At 41.1% G+C, this 12863-nt stretch overlaps 1 protein-coding gene across 1 annotated transcript in view; it reads left to right on the top strand.

The window, feature by feature from the left end:
• Positions 1–12863, top strand: part of LOC145496533 (uncharacterized) — a 29747-nt gene that overhangs the window by 6587 nt on the left and 10297 nt on the right. The window contains exons 6-11 of the mRNA XM_081476227.1: positions 7–142; positions 254–424; positions 1169–1358; positions 1762–1868; positions 2998–3145; positions 7067–7323. Of these exons, the coding sequence (XP_081332353.1) occupies positions 7–142; positions 254–424; positions 1169–1358; positions 1762–1868; positions 2998–3145; positions 7067–7323 (1009 nt within the window). The remainder of the gene's footprint in view (positions 1–6; positions 143–253; positions 425–1168; positions 1359–1761; positions 1869–2997; positions 3146–7066; positions 7324–12863) is intronic.

Genomic DNA, 12863 nt, shown 5'->3' with positions numbered 1-12863 from the left:
CTTTAGGAAGACCTGATTGGTAAGAGTATCTTTGAGGTAGTCCATCCAGATGACAAAGATGCAGTGACCAGGGAGGTTCTTCGTCAAGACAGGGAGCTTTCCAGAGGATACAACTCTTATTCTGGACAGCTGGACATAATGGGTATCTTTGTTTCCCATCAGAGATTACTTACTTTCTTCTTGAGAAGGGATCTTTTGACATCATGGTAATATTGCAGAACCAAAGCAAAATAATCATTTTTTGTTTCTTAAGGAAATGGGACTATTGTGGAGAGTGGCCCATCCCGACGAACTTTTAACTTTCGCATGTTAGTGCGAGGTAAAGATGGTGAACCGGCTGGGGATGAAGATGTTCACTGTGTTGGCTACATTGACCAGTGGATGAGAAAAGAAACTGAACACCAAAAGCAGAGTCAAACCCAAGGTCAGAGATGTAAATCACTTTACTGATTATTAAAAATATTAATGGACTCTATACCCCTAATCAAATTCCAATCATAACTCCAGCCATGATGCTGAATGGGCCACCTGGCTAAATTAAGTTTTACTTACATGTAGTACTTACTTCTACTCCTGAGAAGTCCTCTCCTCCTCCCCTCTCCTCCACCATCACCACTATGCTAACCATACGTTCCCCCAAAAAAATAAGTGTCCCAAATCTTAGATGCAAAATATTTCTAGTAAATATGCACTGTCTCAGAAATAAGCCTATCACACAATGGGCTTATATTCAGTGCACTGGACACTGTGGGTAAAGAAAAAAAATTTGCACCCTCTGCAGTTGCATCGTTTTGCAGTTCATGTCTTAATTATAATACACCTCTATTTTACCCCCCTAGCCTTTTGAACAAAATGTAAGCCTAGGAATCTCTTACATGTAGTTCATTGATATGTTCTTCTTTGGTTTCTGTGTCAACATTGTATTTGTAATGATATACTGTATTATTGTAAAGAGGTGTGAAGGATGAATTACATGTATATATCTTTACATCCAAATTTTCCCCACAGAATTTCCTATTTGATAAATTCATTGAGGTCTGGATATTTTTTAAAACTGCACAGTGAAAGTCAACAAAAACAAGACATTGCACTTGGTCATTACCTTGCTCTGCTCCTTTTATTATTATTTTTGTATTTTGTCTTATCAATACAGTGTTTATTCCAGCAGGGGTGCTTGCAACAAATGAAAAGAGTACTGCACTCACCCCCATTGGAGGTGCAGTCAGTCCATTCTTCCTGGTTGGCGTGGGCCTAGTGTCTCGACCTAGCTTCACGAGAGAGGTGGAATGTGAATGTGATGAAGACGAATTTACATCACGGCACAGTCTTGATGGAAAATTTCTTTTTGTCGATCCACGGTAAGTATGAAAGGAAGAAGAACATGTTATGGGTTTGAAGCAATGTAGAGCAGTACAGGGCTGCCTTCGAGGGCCATAACCCATAACACCTGTTTTATCGCTTTATCGCTGAGTATGCTTGATTTGCCCTTGATGCTACAGGTGAAATTGCCTGTTGTTGATATAATTCACTCACAAAGTAACAAGTTTGCTATGGTGTGGAGAACAAGGCTACAAGTGAATCAAAACTTAATGACAGCCCTGCAATAAAAACAACTTCAATCTTTACTTGTACTCTCTCTTGCCTTATAACTAATCACAGAAAATATAGATAAGAGATAACAATAATAATAAGAAGGGAAATTCTTGCAGTATTATAAGATAATATGGGTCATATTTGTTTCATCTTGTGCTTATGTTGTAGATCGATCTTGATCACTGGATACCTGCCATTTGAGGTGCTCGGTACTTCAGTCTATGACTACATTCATCAGGATGACCTAACTGTTTATGCCAAGGCTCATGAGTCACGTGAGTTTATTGTCAATTGTCACATTGCTTACCTTGTTTTGATACTTTTTGTTAATTCCTGTTCACGAGTTAGCAACAAATGCCTTCTTCCTTTGTTAGGTTTCTACCAGTAGTGCATTCCTTTTCAATAACTAGTTGCCCACTTACCTATACATTTGTAATTTACAAATTATACAGTGAACAGAGCTTCTTCCACAGTATTTGTTTGTACTGTCCCATTCTATGTAGGGTCCAACATAAACGTGTATACAAAACCACAGTATAGGATCTCTCATGATAATATTATGGTCAACATTGGGCCCTCTCATGTAAGGAGCTTCAGTATTGGACACTCTTAAGTAGCGACCCTTAGTATTCTTAGGGTCCCTACTTGAAGGGATCCAGTAAACTTAAAGCTTAAAAGCCCTCTTATTTAAGGACCCTCAGTACTGGGTTCTCTCATGTAGGGATCCTCAATAATAGGTAAGGACATTCAGTACTAGGCCCTCCCTTCAACACTGGGTGCTCTCATGCAAGGAACTTCATTCCTCAGCATTGGGCTCTCCCAACTGGGACCCTCAGTGTTGAGCCCTCATTAGATATGAGACAGAGTTTAAAAAAATTTTCTATGATTATTATGTTGTCGAAACAGTTTAAGTTTTGAAAGTTGTTGAAGGCAACCGTTGGCTCTTGATAACAGGCTTGTCTGACTCTGTTGTGGAAAGCTCACTTTATCAAGTTCTGACTGGTTGATAAGATGTTTTCCATGCAGATATTTTGTGAACTTTTTCTTGTCCAAACAAGAGAAGAAAAATAACAGTTACTGTAAATAACAATTAAAGGAGCCACGTGTATCTCATGGTTTGTGCAGCTTGAAAAGATAAGCCTAATTTTTATAATCCGTGTTAATCTTCTCCATCTTTAACCATCCTTGTTCCTTTAAGGTCGAATATTATCTCTTTGGTGCTTTTGTATCTTAGTAAACTACGATTTAAAGGTTTCCTTCAATTTAAAGGTAATTTTGTATGTGGCCAAAATAACTCAAAATGTTGTGACTGAGCTCCTTTAAGTACTCTTCCATTAGTGGATCTTATGCATGTTAGCTTGTGTCATTTAAGTGAATAATATCATTATTATTCCCCCTTTTTAGTCATGGAATACGGAGAAGGTAAAACTGGTTGTTACCGCATTCTGATCAAGGGCTATCAGTGGATCTGGGCGACAACACGGAGTTATATCTCATTCAATCACTGGAACTCCAAGCCTGAAATCTACTGCAGCACCACTAAAGTCATCAGGTTGGTTTTTGAGGAATCTTTTTCTTTGCTTTGCATCCTTGATCTAACAACCATCCTTAATTTCCCTTTAGCCCATTTCCGAGTTGCCTATTGCCTTTTCGTCAAAACGAGTCTTCGTGCGAAACAATTCATGTGAAAATTTGTTCTGTCAACAGAAGCCATTTTCATACGAAAGTTTTTGCACGAGGGCTGGTTTTGAAACAGTGGCACAAGGTAACTCGGAAATGGCCTATTGAACTCCCCTATACCCTGACTCCAAAGGTTTCCACTTTTGTTTCTCAAAAACGGGAGTTACTGAGAGTTCAAACCTTTCACTCTCATTACCCGCCATTTCTCATACATACTCGTCGATTCTCGTCAACTCTTGTCTACTACATTCACATTTGATTCTTGCAGAGTCACTCAGTGACATGAGTGCAAGATTAAATAAACAAAATTTATATACAAAAATAAATAGGGAAAGCTGCAATAAAATGGAAAAAAAATTTACAAAAATTAAAGTGGTCAGAGATGGTGGCCTTAAATGACATTTGAACCAGTGCATTTTATTTTGCGATATTGGACAAGAGCTTTCGTTCGCGCTCTGTGGACAATCTTGTACATCATAATTCACGTTTGGCGCGTCTGATTTCTATTGGTTAAAAACCTTCTATAGGACCTTCCGGTGTCAATAAAAGCCGTACATGCGCATTATCGTAACAGACCGTTTAACCAATAATCCTTTTCTGGAAAGCCTTACGCGACAATACTTAAGGTTTCATGGCTGGCACTGGGAGTTGTTTCTCGTTGTTTGATCGAAGTTCACGCTGTTGACCACAAATGACATATTTTGTTTTTTTCCCCTCCTATCAGTCTGAAACACGTTGATCTTCGATCAACCATTGGTAAACAAATGCAACCCATAATTTCTTTGGGGATTGTGGAGTACGCTTTAAGGCTTTGGTATCGCGAAGGCCCGCGAGGGATGAACATGGATTAATACTGACTTTCGAAGTATTTAACTGACTTATTTCATGATATTATTCGTGAGGGATTATTTGTATAAAGCCCGCGAACCAGAGGGTAAAGCTGGTCATTGGTATGTTTGTCAACCCCGAGTGTAAACAATGTAGGCTTTGTTTTATTTTGTATTGCTCTTGCGTTTCCTTTGTGTAAGGTTATGAGAAAACAAGATCGTTCGTTTTTGCCGTTTTATTGTGACTTGGCAAACTTATTTGAATAACGCAAGGTTGTTTTGATCACTTGCTTTGCTTTGCTTTGTGTGACGTTCGAAAAGAGTGGGTTGATGTTTTTTGTACAGTACACTGTTCCAGCTGCAGACAAAACCCTTCCAAGGGAAAACGGTAAGAACATTTTATGAAGCGGTAACAAGGTCCGGCGCCATAGTGAAACGTGCTCAGCGGAACCAAATTCCAGATAAGTTGTTATAAAACGGTTAAACGTACAGGTATTCCACGATTTCAAGAGTGTGAAGCGCGTTGTCGAATCCAGACTAGAGTAAATGTTGAGCAAGGATAAAATTAAGAATGCCTAACTGCAGCGGAGTTAAAATTTTATGTTGACTTGTTTTTACCCTTAATCTGAGATTTTTTAAAATGACTTTAGGAACAGAAGGCTATGTTATTTGAAAAGGGCTTCAAATTTTTGGGAAGGGAAACATTAAATACGCACGTTTGGTTGTGTTACTTTAGTAGCGATGGAGCATTGAAATGCGTCAAGATTTAGGAGAAATATTGTCGTGACTATTGGTGAAAAATATCTTACAGAGAACAATGGGTTGGAGCGTGTGAAATAATGCTTTGTTCGTTTTCATTTGCAAGACAATGTCTAGGTTTCCAGATGCGTGATGTTTTGATCGGGAATACTGAGGTGAAAGGGGTCAAGAGAATTGCACTTTCACCGCTGCGTTGTCTGCCATTTTCTTTGCTATCAAAGTTGCCTTTAGGCGCTACAGATGTTGCCTTTACGTAAGCGTTATGCTGTGTTTTTGCTTCTTAAATTTACATCGTGATGCTCAAAGGCTTATTTTGCTCATTTGCTTCATAATAATCCGACAGCTTCCGATGGAATTCAAAATCGTACACGGGGAATAGAGACGGAGATTTCAATGGAGGTTAGAATACTACACTGATTTTGGTGTTGATATATTTTGGGCAATGAAAAAAAATATATATATATATATTTTTTTTTTTTTCATAAAAATAAGGTTTTGCTCAGTGAAGGAGGCTGCTGTCAATTGGAATCAAGCATTCGAAGCCACTGAACGCTTGTCGCAAATATGCAAAATTGTTGTTGCCACAGAAGAGAACAATGGTTACGAACAAAAGGTTTTGTAAACAGGTTTTGTCCTTGCCAAGGGAAGGACGGCGGGCCTTTTAGAGTTCTGCACGATTTGACAAAACCTATTTGTTCCAGTCCAAGTAAGATCGCTATTTTCTTTCGATTATTTTCATTAGTGAAAAGCCGTGTAGCCTTGTGCATGTACGAGGTGGACCAGTCATAGAATACGGTAATAAAATCATATGAAGACTCCGGTGCGCAAGTTGATCGCCTGAAGGGCAAATGTTATTGTTGTTTGCGTCAAAAAGCTTACGTCGCTATTGTGGTCGCAACAGCTGGCGCATTGGTCAACCCACAGGCGTTTCTTTTTTTGCTCCGAGTTATTTTTCTTCGGGTGCGCGAGAGCAGCCGCGAGGCGGTTGCAAAAAAAAATCTATTTTGTCTTTCTCCAGGGTCACTCCCTTGCGTTCGGACTGTTCTCAAATCCCCTGCGGTTAATACTTTTGCTAATTGCGATCTAGACGAATTCAAGACAGAATAGAAGGTCTGGAATCTGTGGGCAGACTACTGGTGCATTGATGATGACCCTCCCCCCGGCTATGTTGATGTGTACATATTGAACTTTACTGTTGAAAATTATTATTAGTATAAAATCCAGAAACAAGGCATGTATGTGTATAAATCCTTTATGAAGAGTCATAAATCCATCAGTCTCTCTCTTCCTGCTACTTTCCCGAGGAGGCGGTACTCTACAAAATTTTTATACGGGGTGCTCCGCCCCGAGGTTCATCCCCTTACATTTTGTATACCACTTTGACAGGAAAGGCACCCCTTTTGTATGCCTTAAATTGAAAAAAAAATGTACTCGTTTCACATGCTTTCATAACTGGCCCGTATCATGAATAAATCACCAAAACAGGAAATCTTGTCATTTTCATGTAGTGCTTAATAAATTAAATGATACAGCCATAAGGTGCGTAACTAAATGACAGATTTCCCTACCCTTTCAGATACCTTAACTTGTGAAATCCCCACCCTTTTATAGATCTAAAGGCTTAAAAAGATACCCCCTTCGGGCTGGGCCTCCCCGTTTAGGTCATTGTAGAGAGAAACCCCCCCCCCCCTCCCCCGGGCTGGGGGCTACTTTAATAGCTTTACCCGGATTTTCAGTTACTTTACTTTTCATTCGGGTTTTTAACTTAAATAAAAATGGTTAATCGCAGTAGCAAGAAAGAGTCACAGAAACGCTACCAAGCCTTAACTGTACGCCGGGATAGTTTAATCGAGAAGATAACAGTGTTTGAACGTGAACGTGGAGAAGCCGTTATTTTGGGTGGTCACGCAACGCATCTCCCTGCAAGTGGGGTAAAGCGTTGCGTGACGGCCGAAATCAGTAACGGCGGCGAATGACAGTAAAATGTTGAGAAATGTGTTGGCGGCGATTTGGCGATAATTTTGTTCCCGGGGTTTGCCCCTTCCCTCGGGCGCTCATATTAGTGAGATCAGTCACCATCAGTCAACTTTCAGGCGTCAATACATTATTTCAGAAAAAATGCTGATGACCTGCAAATTCCCCGCATTGGGTTTGTAAATGTTAAGGCGCCCTTCGTTACGGTAACACTAGTTAACGTTCATTGTTAGTGTCGCTGAAGGTCTGAAGTCATTGAAGGTCAGAGAGAAGGAGCTCGAGATCTTGAGAGCAAGCGAAGAAAGTCGTCGATCGCGCTTTTCTCTTCGTAAAGCGCCTCTGGAGTGTAACAGTCAACATGAAGCCAATGCCATAGTTCTAGCAAAGTGGGCAGCGGATGAGCAACACTTCATGGCTATGCCCCTGGGGCAGTCTGACGACGGCGATAATCCCGGCGGGGACCAGAATGCAATGTCTGCAAATAACAAAGGTACGTGAACGGTTGATTAGGTTCTACTTCTGGTCTTATACCTGCAGGTGTAAAATCAAAGCTAACTAAAGCCGAATATCATTTTGATTTCTCTAGAAGCAGAATTCCGCTAGCCTGTATAGCAAGCGTTCTTGATCGAGAGCAAAAAATCGACGAAGCAGGTGAACTTTTTGCTCTCTTTCCAATTTGCACGCGGCTAGAATGCGGAAAAAGCTCTTCGTACAGAAACGCTTTCTACGCAGGTTTTAATTCTAGAGTCGGCGTGCGGCATAAATAAAAATGGTCGTATTGTAGAACCCCCATACTAACGAGAAGTTTTGATCATTGTGACCGCTAGTTTTGTTTACGTTGTTGGCAATCATTCTCTTTCCCCAAAGCCGCGGGTTTTTTTGTTCAGCAATATCGACCTCTTGCTCGTTCTGGTTTTTTGAGCTTCCGTAGCGTGATTTACAATAACTACAGACATTCTCGCTTGCTCATTGGCTAATTTTCATTGTCAATAAGTGGACAGACACGTGCATTTATAATTTACGCGCTGTATCTTCTACCTTTTTGTTTTTGTGAAAAAAACAAATTGAAGTCAGCTTTTTATGCGTCTGTCCTGTTATTAACAATGAATTTCGTCATAACACTGTCAAAGTAGCTGTGGATTCACGTGGTGATAGCTGAGTGAATCCACAGCTACTCTGACCACGTTATGACGAAGTTCATTATCAATAACAGGACAGACGCTCAAAAAACTGACGTCAATGTTGTGCTTTCGTTTGTCAGCCCAGCGAGTGTTCGAGTGTTCATCGTAATCGCGCTGGCGATTCTTCATGCTTGCCTCATGGCCCATTTTGACAACACGGAATTTTTGATACGAATGGGATAAACTTTGTTTCCGTGTCCTCTTTCAGCCGCACCTGGGGTGAAGAATGACACGGATACCAATTTTATGCTAGGGCTTATCCGCGCGCACCGTAAATTCCGTGTTGTGTAAAGGGGCCATGAAAGGACTGGGGCCTTTAGGGACGAGAATTGTTTGCAATGTTTAGAGACCATTTACTTGTTGAAGACGGGTAATGCCTTTTTGGCATTCTAGTCCAACAAGTATGAGGAATAGCTAAACATGTGCCATAAGGGTCTGTAGGTGTGCATCTGCAACACACCGAGTGAGTAAAGTCATAGTTGTGAATTGCGGCCTTCCTCTTGGTGTCAGAGGCAGCTGTTCTTGCGCTATGTTAGCTCTGGTCTGTAAATATATCTTATTAGATGTTTTGGTGTGTAGTATCGCTGTATATTTTTACGAGTTGTGCCGTATATTGACGATCCCGTAGGGTGGGTCAAAATACAAACAATGAGTAAAAATATAAAGAGATACTACACACCAAAACATCTAATAAGAGATTTATTATCCAACTGCTGTAGTCAATAAATTTATCAATGAAAGAGGGAGAGTGTGACATTTTTGCGTGCGCGCGCCGACCTGTACGGCAAACAGGGTTTCTACCGTACAAATAACAGTACAATATCGCTGTATATTTGTACGGTTATTTGGATGGTATTCACTGCAGTTGGATAATAATATGGTGTAACTGTTTAAGAAAGCTATTTTTACCATTATTCCTCGCTTGAGAAGTGCGATTTATGGCTATCAACACAAAACTAAGCAGTTCTTTGGTTTGGTCATGCCTGAATTTTGTCTCGGGTTTGAAACATGATATGGGGAAACTTGCATATGTTGGTCTGAAATGGGACAAATGTTTCAAGAAGCGTACCGACCACCCCCACCCTAAGGTTTGGTAGTACCTCCCCCGGAGAAATAAAGTGCATCCTAGTTCAGTGATTGATGCCGTTTTCGATGTTTGGTCTGCGAGAACCTCAATGTTTCACAACAAACCGCTTGCCGGCAACTCATGTTTCGAGATTGTGCGATAATATCCTCGCCATTGTAATCTGAGGGCAAGAGGCATGATTATCCTCAGGAAACGATCGAAGTTTAGCGGCTGACCGGACGTTTTAGTCCCAGTCGCTTGTAACTTGCGACCATCATCGATGGATTAACGCTTCCAATACATCAATGAATGAAGGTGAGCTCTGATTAAGAAATACAGCTTGGTCCAGTTTGCAAGCGTGCAATGCCTACAATAGCTATAATGGCGGACAGTTTTCGAACCTAAGTTTCGCGTTTTCTAGCTTTCAAAATTGCGGCAAGGATTAGTTCTGTAGAGCTGTCATTCTTGGACGCATAGTCGGTCATGTTTTGCGTTGTATCAGGGGTCAAATCCACAGTTAGATTCTGCAATGGGACATATCAAGGTGACGGTTTATTTGGGAAATGTCATTAGCTCTCGAGTGAGTTGATTGTGCATGACGTCATTTTGTTATGTTATTGCTCGAGCATGTTCTATTTTGTGACGAGTTTTAGAAAGCTTCAGTCTAGCAGATCGTGTATAAGTTGTGGTATTTGTTACTCCATTCTGTTCAGTAGTGTTGAACAGATCAAACCCCGTCTTAAAAGCCCTCTCCGAGTGTGACAGGCTGTTGTACACGTCTTTTTTTCAGTCCTCTTCGTGACGTGGCCTGACTAGCGATCTGACTAGCGATCTGATTGGTTGCCCAACAAAATCGTCCCTTAGCAAACACGTGTAAATTCACGTGTAAGTTTGTTGTTTCACCTTCCGAGAAAAGTGCAGCGTCAAACAAGCTCACGCGCTTAACTAGTTGCGTTGAAACGTGTTATAAAAGGTTCGTGTCCTCCCTTAGTTTGCCGATCCTTTCCAGCGAGGGAAAAATTTAGAAACAAGAAAAGAAGGTACAGTTGGACCCGACTAATTCGAACTCGGTTATTTCGAATTACTGTTATTTCGAACTCTTAATTATTTCCCTGGGATCTGCCCTTCAGTCATTAACTATCGGTTATTTCGAGCTCCCGCTATTTCAAACTATTTTTTTGTTTCCCCTGAGGGTACGAAATAGCGAGGTTCTACTGTACTAGGTATTTTGCGTGACGAGTCTTGTGAGGTCACGTAAGAGTAGCTTTTAGGAGCTACCCGTCTTTGAAAAATATTTGGTCCACATACATGCATGAAGGCCAAACTTTTTCATGTTCGTTCTTATTCCGTAGACACGTCCTTCTTCCGTTTAGGTTCGTTTCACGAAAAGCAATATCGTGGCTTCACTCTAGGTGCTGTTCACCTTCAGGTTATCTGAACAGGAGCTTTTTCATCAGAAAAAAAACGATCAAAAGCGCGCGCGCACGAATCACCATTTGCATCCCGTGTCCTCTTGCGTGGCAATTTTTGTTGTCGTTGGTATACACACGCCCAGCTGGCTGACACTGAGAAACATTAAGGATTACTCGTAATTTGTAAGCTACATGTACTGTTATTCGTTTCGTGTTGCGTGACCAACCGAACGCATTTCGACCCAAATTTGCGTTCATATCACCGTTTCAGGAGCGCGGAAGATGCATAGTTATAAAGAAAGAGGAAGAAGTCTAGACTTAATTGTCAGATTGTATCGCTAAATCGATGGTCGCTGAGGCAAAACGAATTCAAAGTGAACGATATATAGATACAGTGGAACCTCGATTTAACGAACCTCTATTTAACGAAGTCCTCAGGGTCTATAATAAGTGAAGCGCTTCATAGAAATATTAAATCAATTCTGTGGTGTTTGATCGCAGGTAAAAATTACATTCAGGTATGTATCGACGGAATGGGGGCTATCCCCGGCCCGTAGCCCAGCGACATCTTGCTCTTCCCCCCTTGGGAGTACCCCTTCCCCCTAGAAAGAAAGAGCTGGAGTTGCTATCGGCAACACTTTGAGCAACTCTTAACTCTCCAAACTACATTTGATGTACTGTAAGTCATGGCTCAAAGTGTGTTCTCATTACCGACTATCTGTTGGTTTTCTTTTGGCTATCAGAAACAAATTAACTCGCATTTACTGCATTCTTAAACGGTTTTAGCTAGTTTTATTTCCCCCCCTCGTCAATCGCACTTTTCAACCGTTGCATTACATTGTAATCTAACTTGTTTGCGGGCGATTTTGTCAAGCTGTTTTCAACATGTTCCTCCAATGACTTGGGAAATTGCCCAAGCACTCTCCGCTTCACTGACCTACTTATTTTACTTCGGTCAATGTTGTAGTTTCTGCCCGAAATTGCCTCAAATTCACCTCGGATTTTATATGCTGTAACGCAAATGAGAAAAGCTAACCGTGAAATAGACTCTTTAAACAGACAACATCTGTTGCAATCAGAGGTTTGACTGAAACTGTAGCTTTTGTTAGCTGAGTTTGACCTCTCGAATTCCTAAGTTGTGCCAGCCCTCGCAAATCTCTACTACATTCCTTTCACGCGTGGAAGGAAACAGCTGACGATGGTTTGCACGAAAGCAAACTACAGTCTGCGAAAGAGTTTTACGAATCAGTCTCTGGATCCAACTAGTGTCACACTTTGCTAGAACTTTCCTCAGCTAGACATCCAAGGACAGCGTTTAGTTCTGATAGGATATATTGATAATTCAACAGAACATGCAAGAGTTTGTCATTTCTCGTTGGCTTTTGTCGCGGGACGGCTAGGAAATGTGCCTAGATTATAAACCACCGCGAGTACCAGTTGTTCGGGACGTTTTCTGGCATTGTTGTCGTCGCGAACGCGTAAACTTCCAATTTGAGACCGTGTCCCACGTGGTGGTGAACGCACGTTATCGGAAAACTCTACAACCCTTTATTGTCGCGAAATCTGGAAATCACCGTACGCCAAATCGATCCATTTTGTCGAGTATAAAAACGGAGCCGGTGAGGGATAATTTTTGTTGCGTGTTTTACTTTAAGTTTCTGTGATTGACTTTCGTGTTCTTACGATATTTGCGCACAGAAAAACCAACTGCACACTCGCGAAATACAGAAATATCTTGCTCGGGTTTAGTTTAGGCGACATACGTGATCAGTTTGTTGAGCATTACATGTCTACGTTAATCCTTTCATGTTGTTCAGTTGTTCTTGAGGATTGCCGATGTGATTGAGCCACCCAAAGGACGAGAAGTCAAAATTGTATCTCCTATCCGTCTGTTTTTTGCACTCTTGGAATTTTAAGGGGTATTGTGTAGCCTACTAGACAGTGTTTAGGTCTAATTTGATTTCGTTGTCTTGAACTGTTTATCTAGCTCTTTTAGGTCTTACAGAACGAAGCCATCTCGCGATCGCACGGGCAATCCGAGCAATGGTTTTATGAATTATTTCCCCAAAAAAGAAAGTTAAGTGTGATACCTGTTTCTGGTCCCGGGAAAAATGTTCTGTAGCGCTGAGGACGTTGGCTTATACCTCAAAAACGTTCACATCCCATTGCTGTTTCCTCATCTCCAAACCGGCTCACTGCCTTTTATTCTGCACAGTCCGAAGCGATGAATTGATTGGCTCAGAAATCAATGGCTTCAAAAGTTCTTTCGATTACGCGTGCAACTTTGTTCACGAGCATAATTTGAAAACACGTGTTGCGCGTGTTAAATGGTTGTACACGTGTACACGTGTATTCAAGACGCATGGGTTGT

This window comes from Orbicella franksi, chromosome 9 (assembly GCF_964199315.1).
Source record: "Orbicella franksi chromosome 9, jaOrbFran1.1, whole genome shotgun sequence".
In the NCBI taxonomy this organism is placed as follows: Eukaryota; Metazoa; Cnidaria; class Anthozoa; order Scleractinia; family Merulinidae; genus Orbicella; species Orbicella franksi.
The sequence above is the reverse complement of the archived record's forward strand: the minus strand, read 5'-3'. Positions and strand labels throughout refer to the sequence as shown.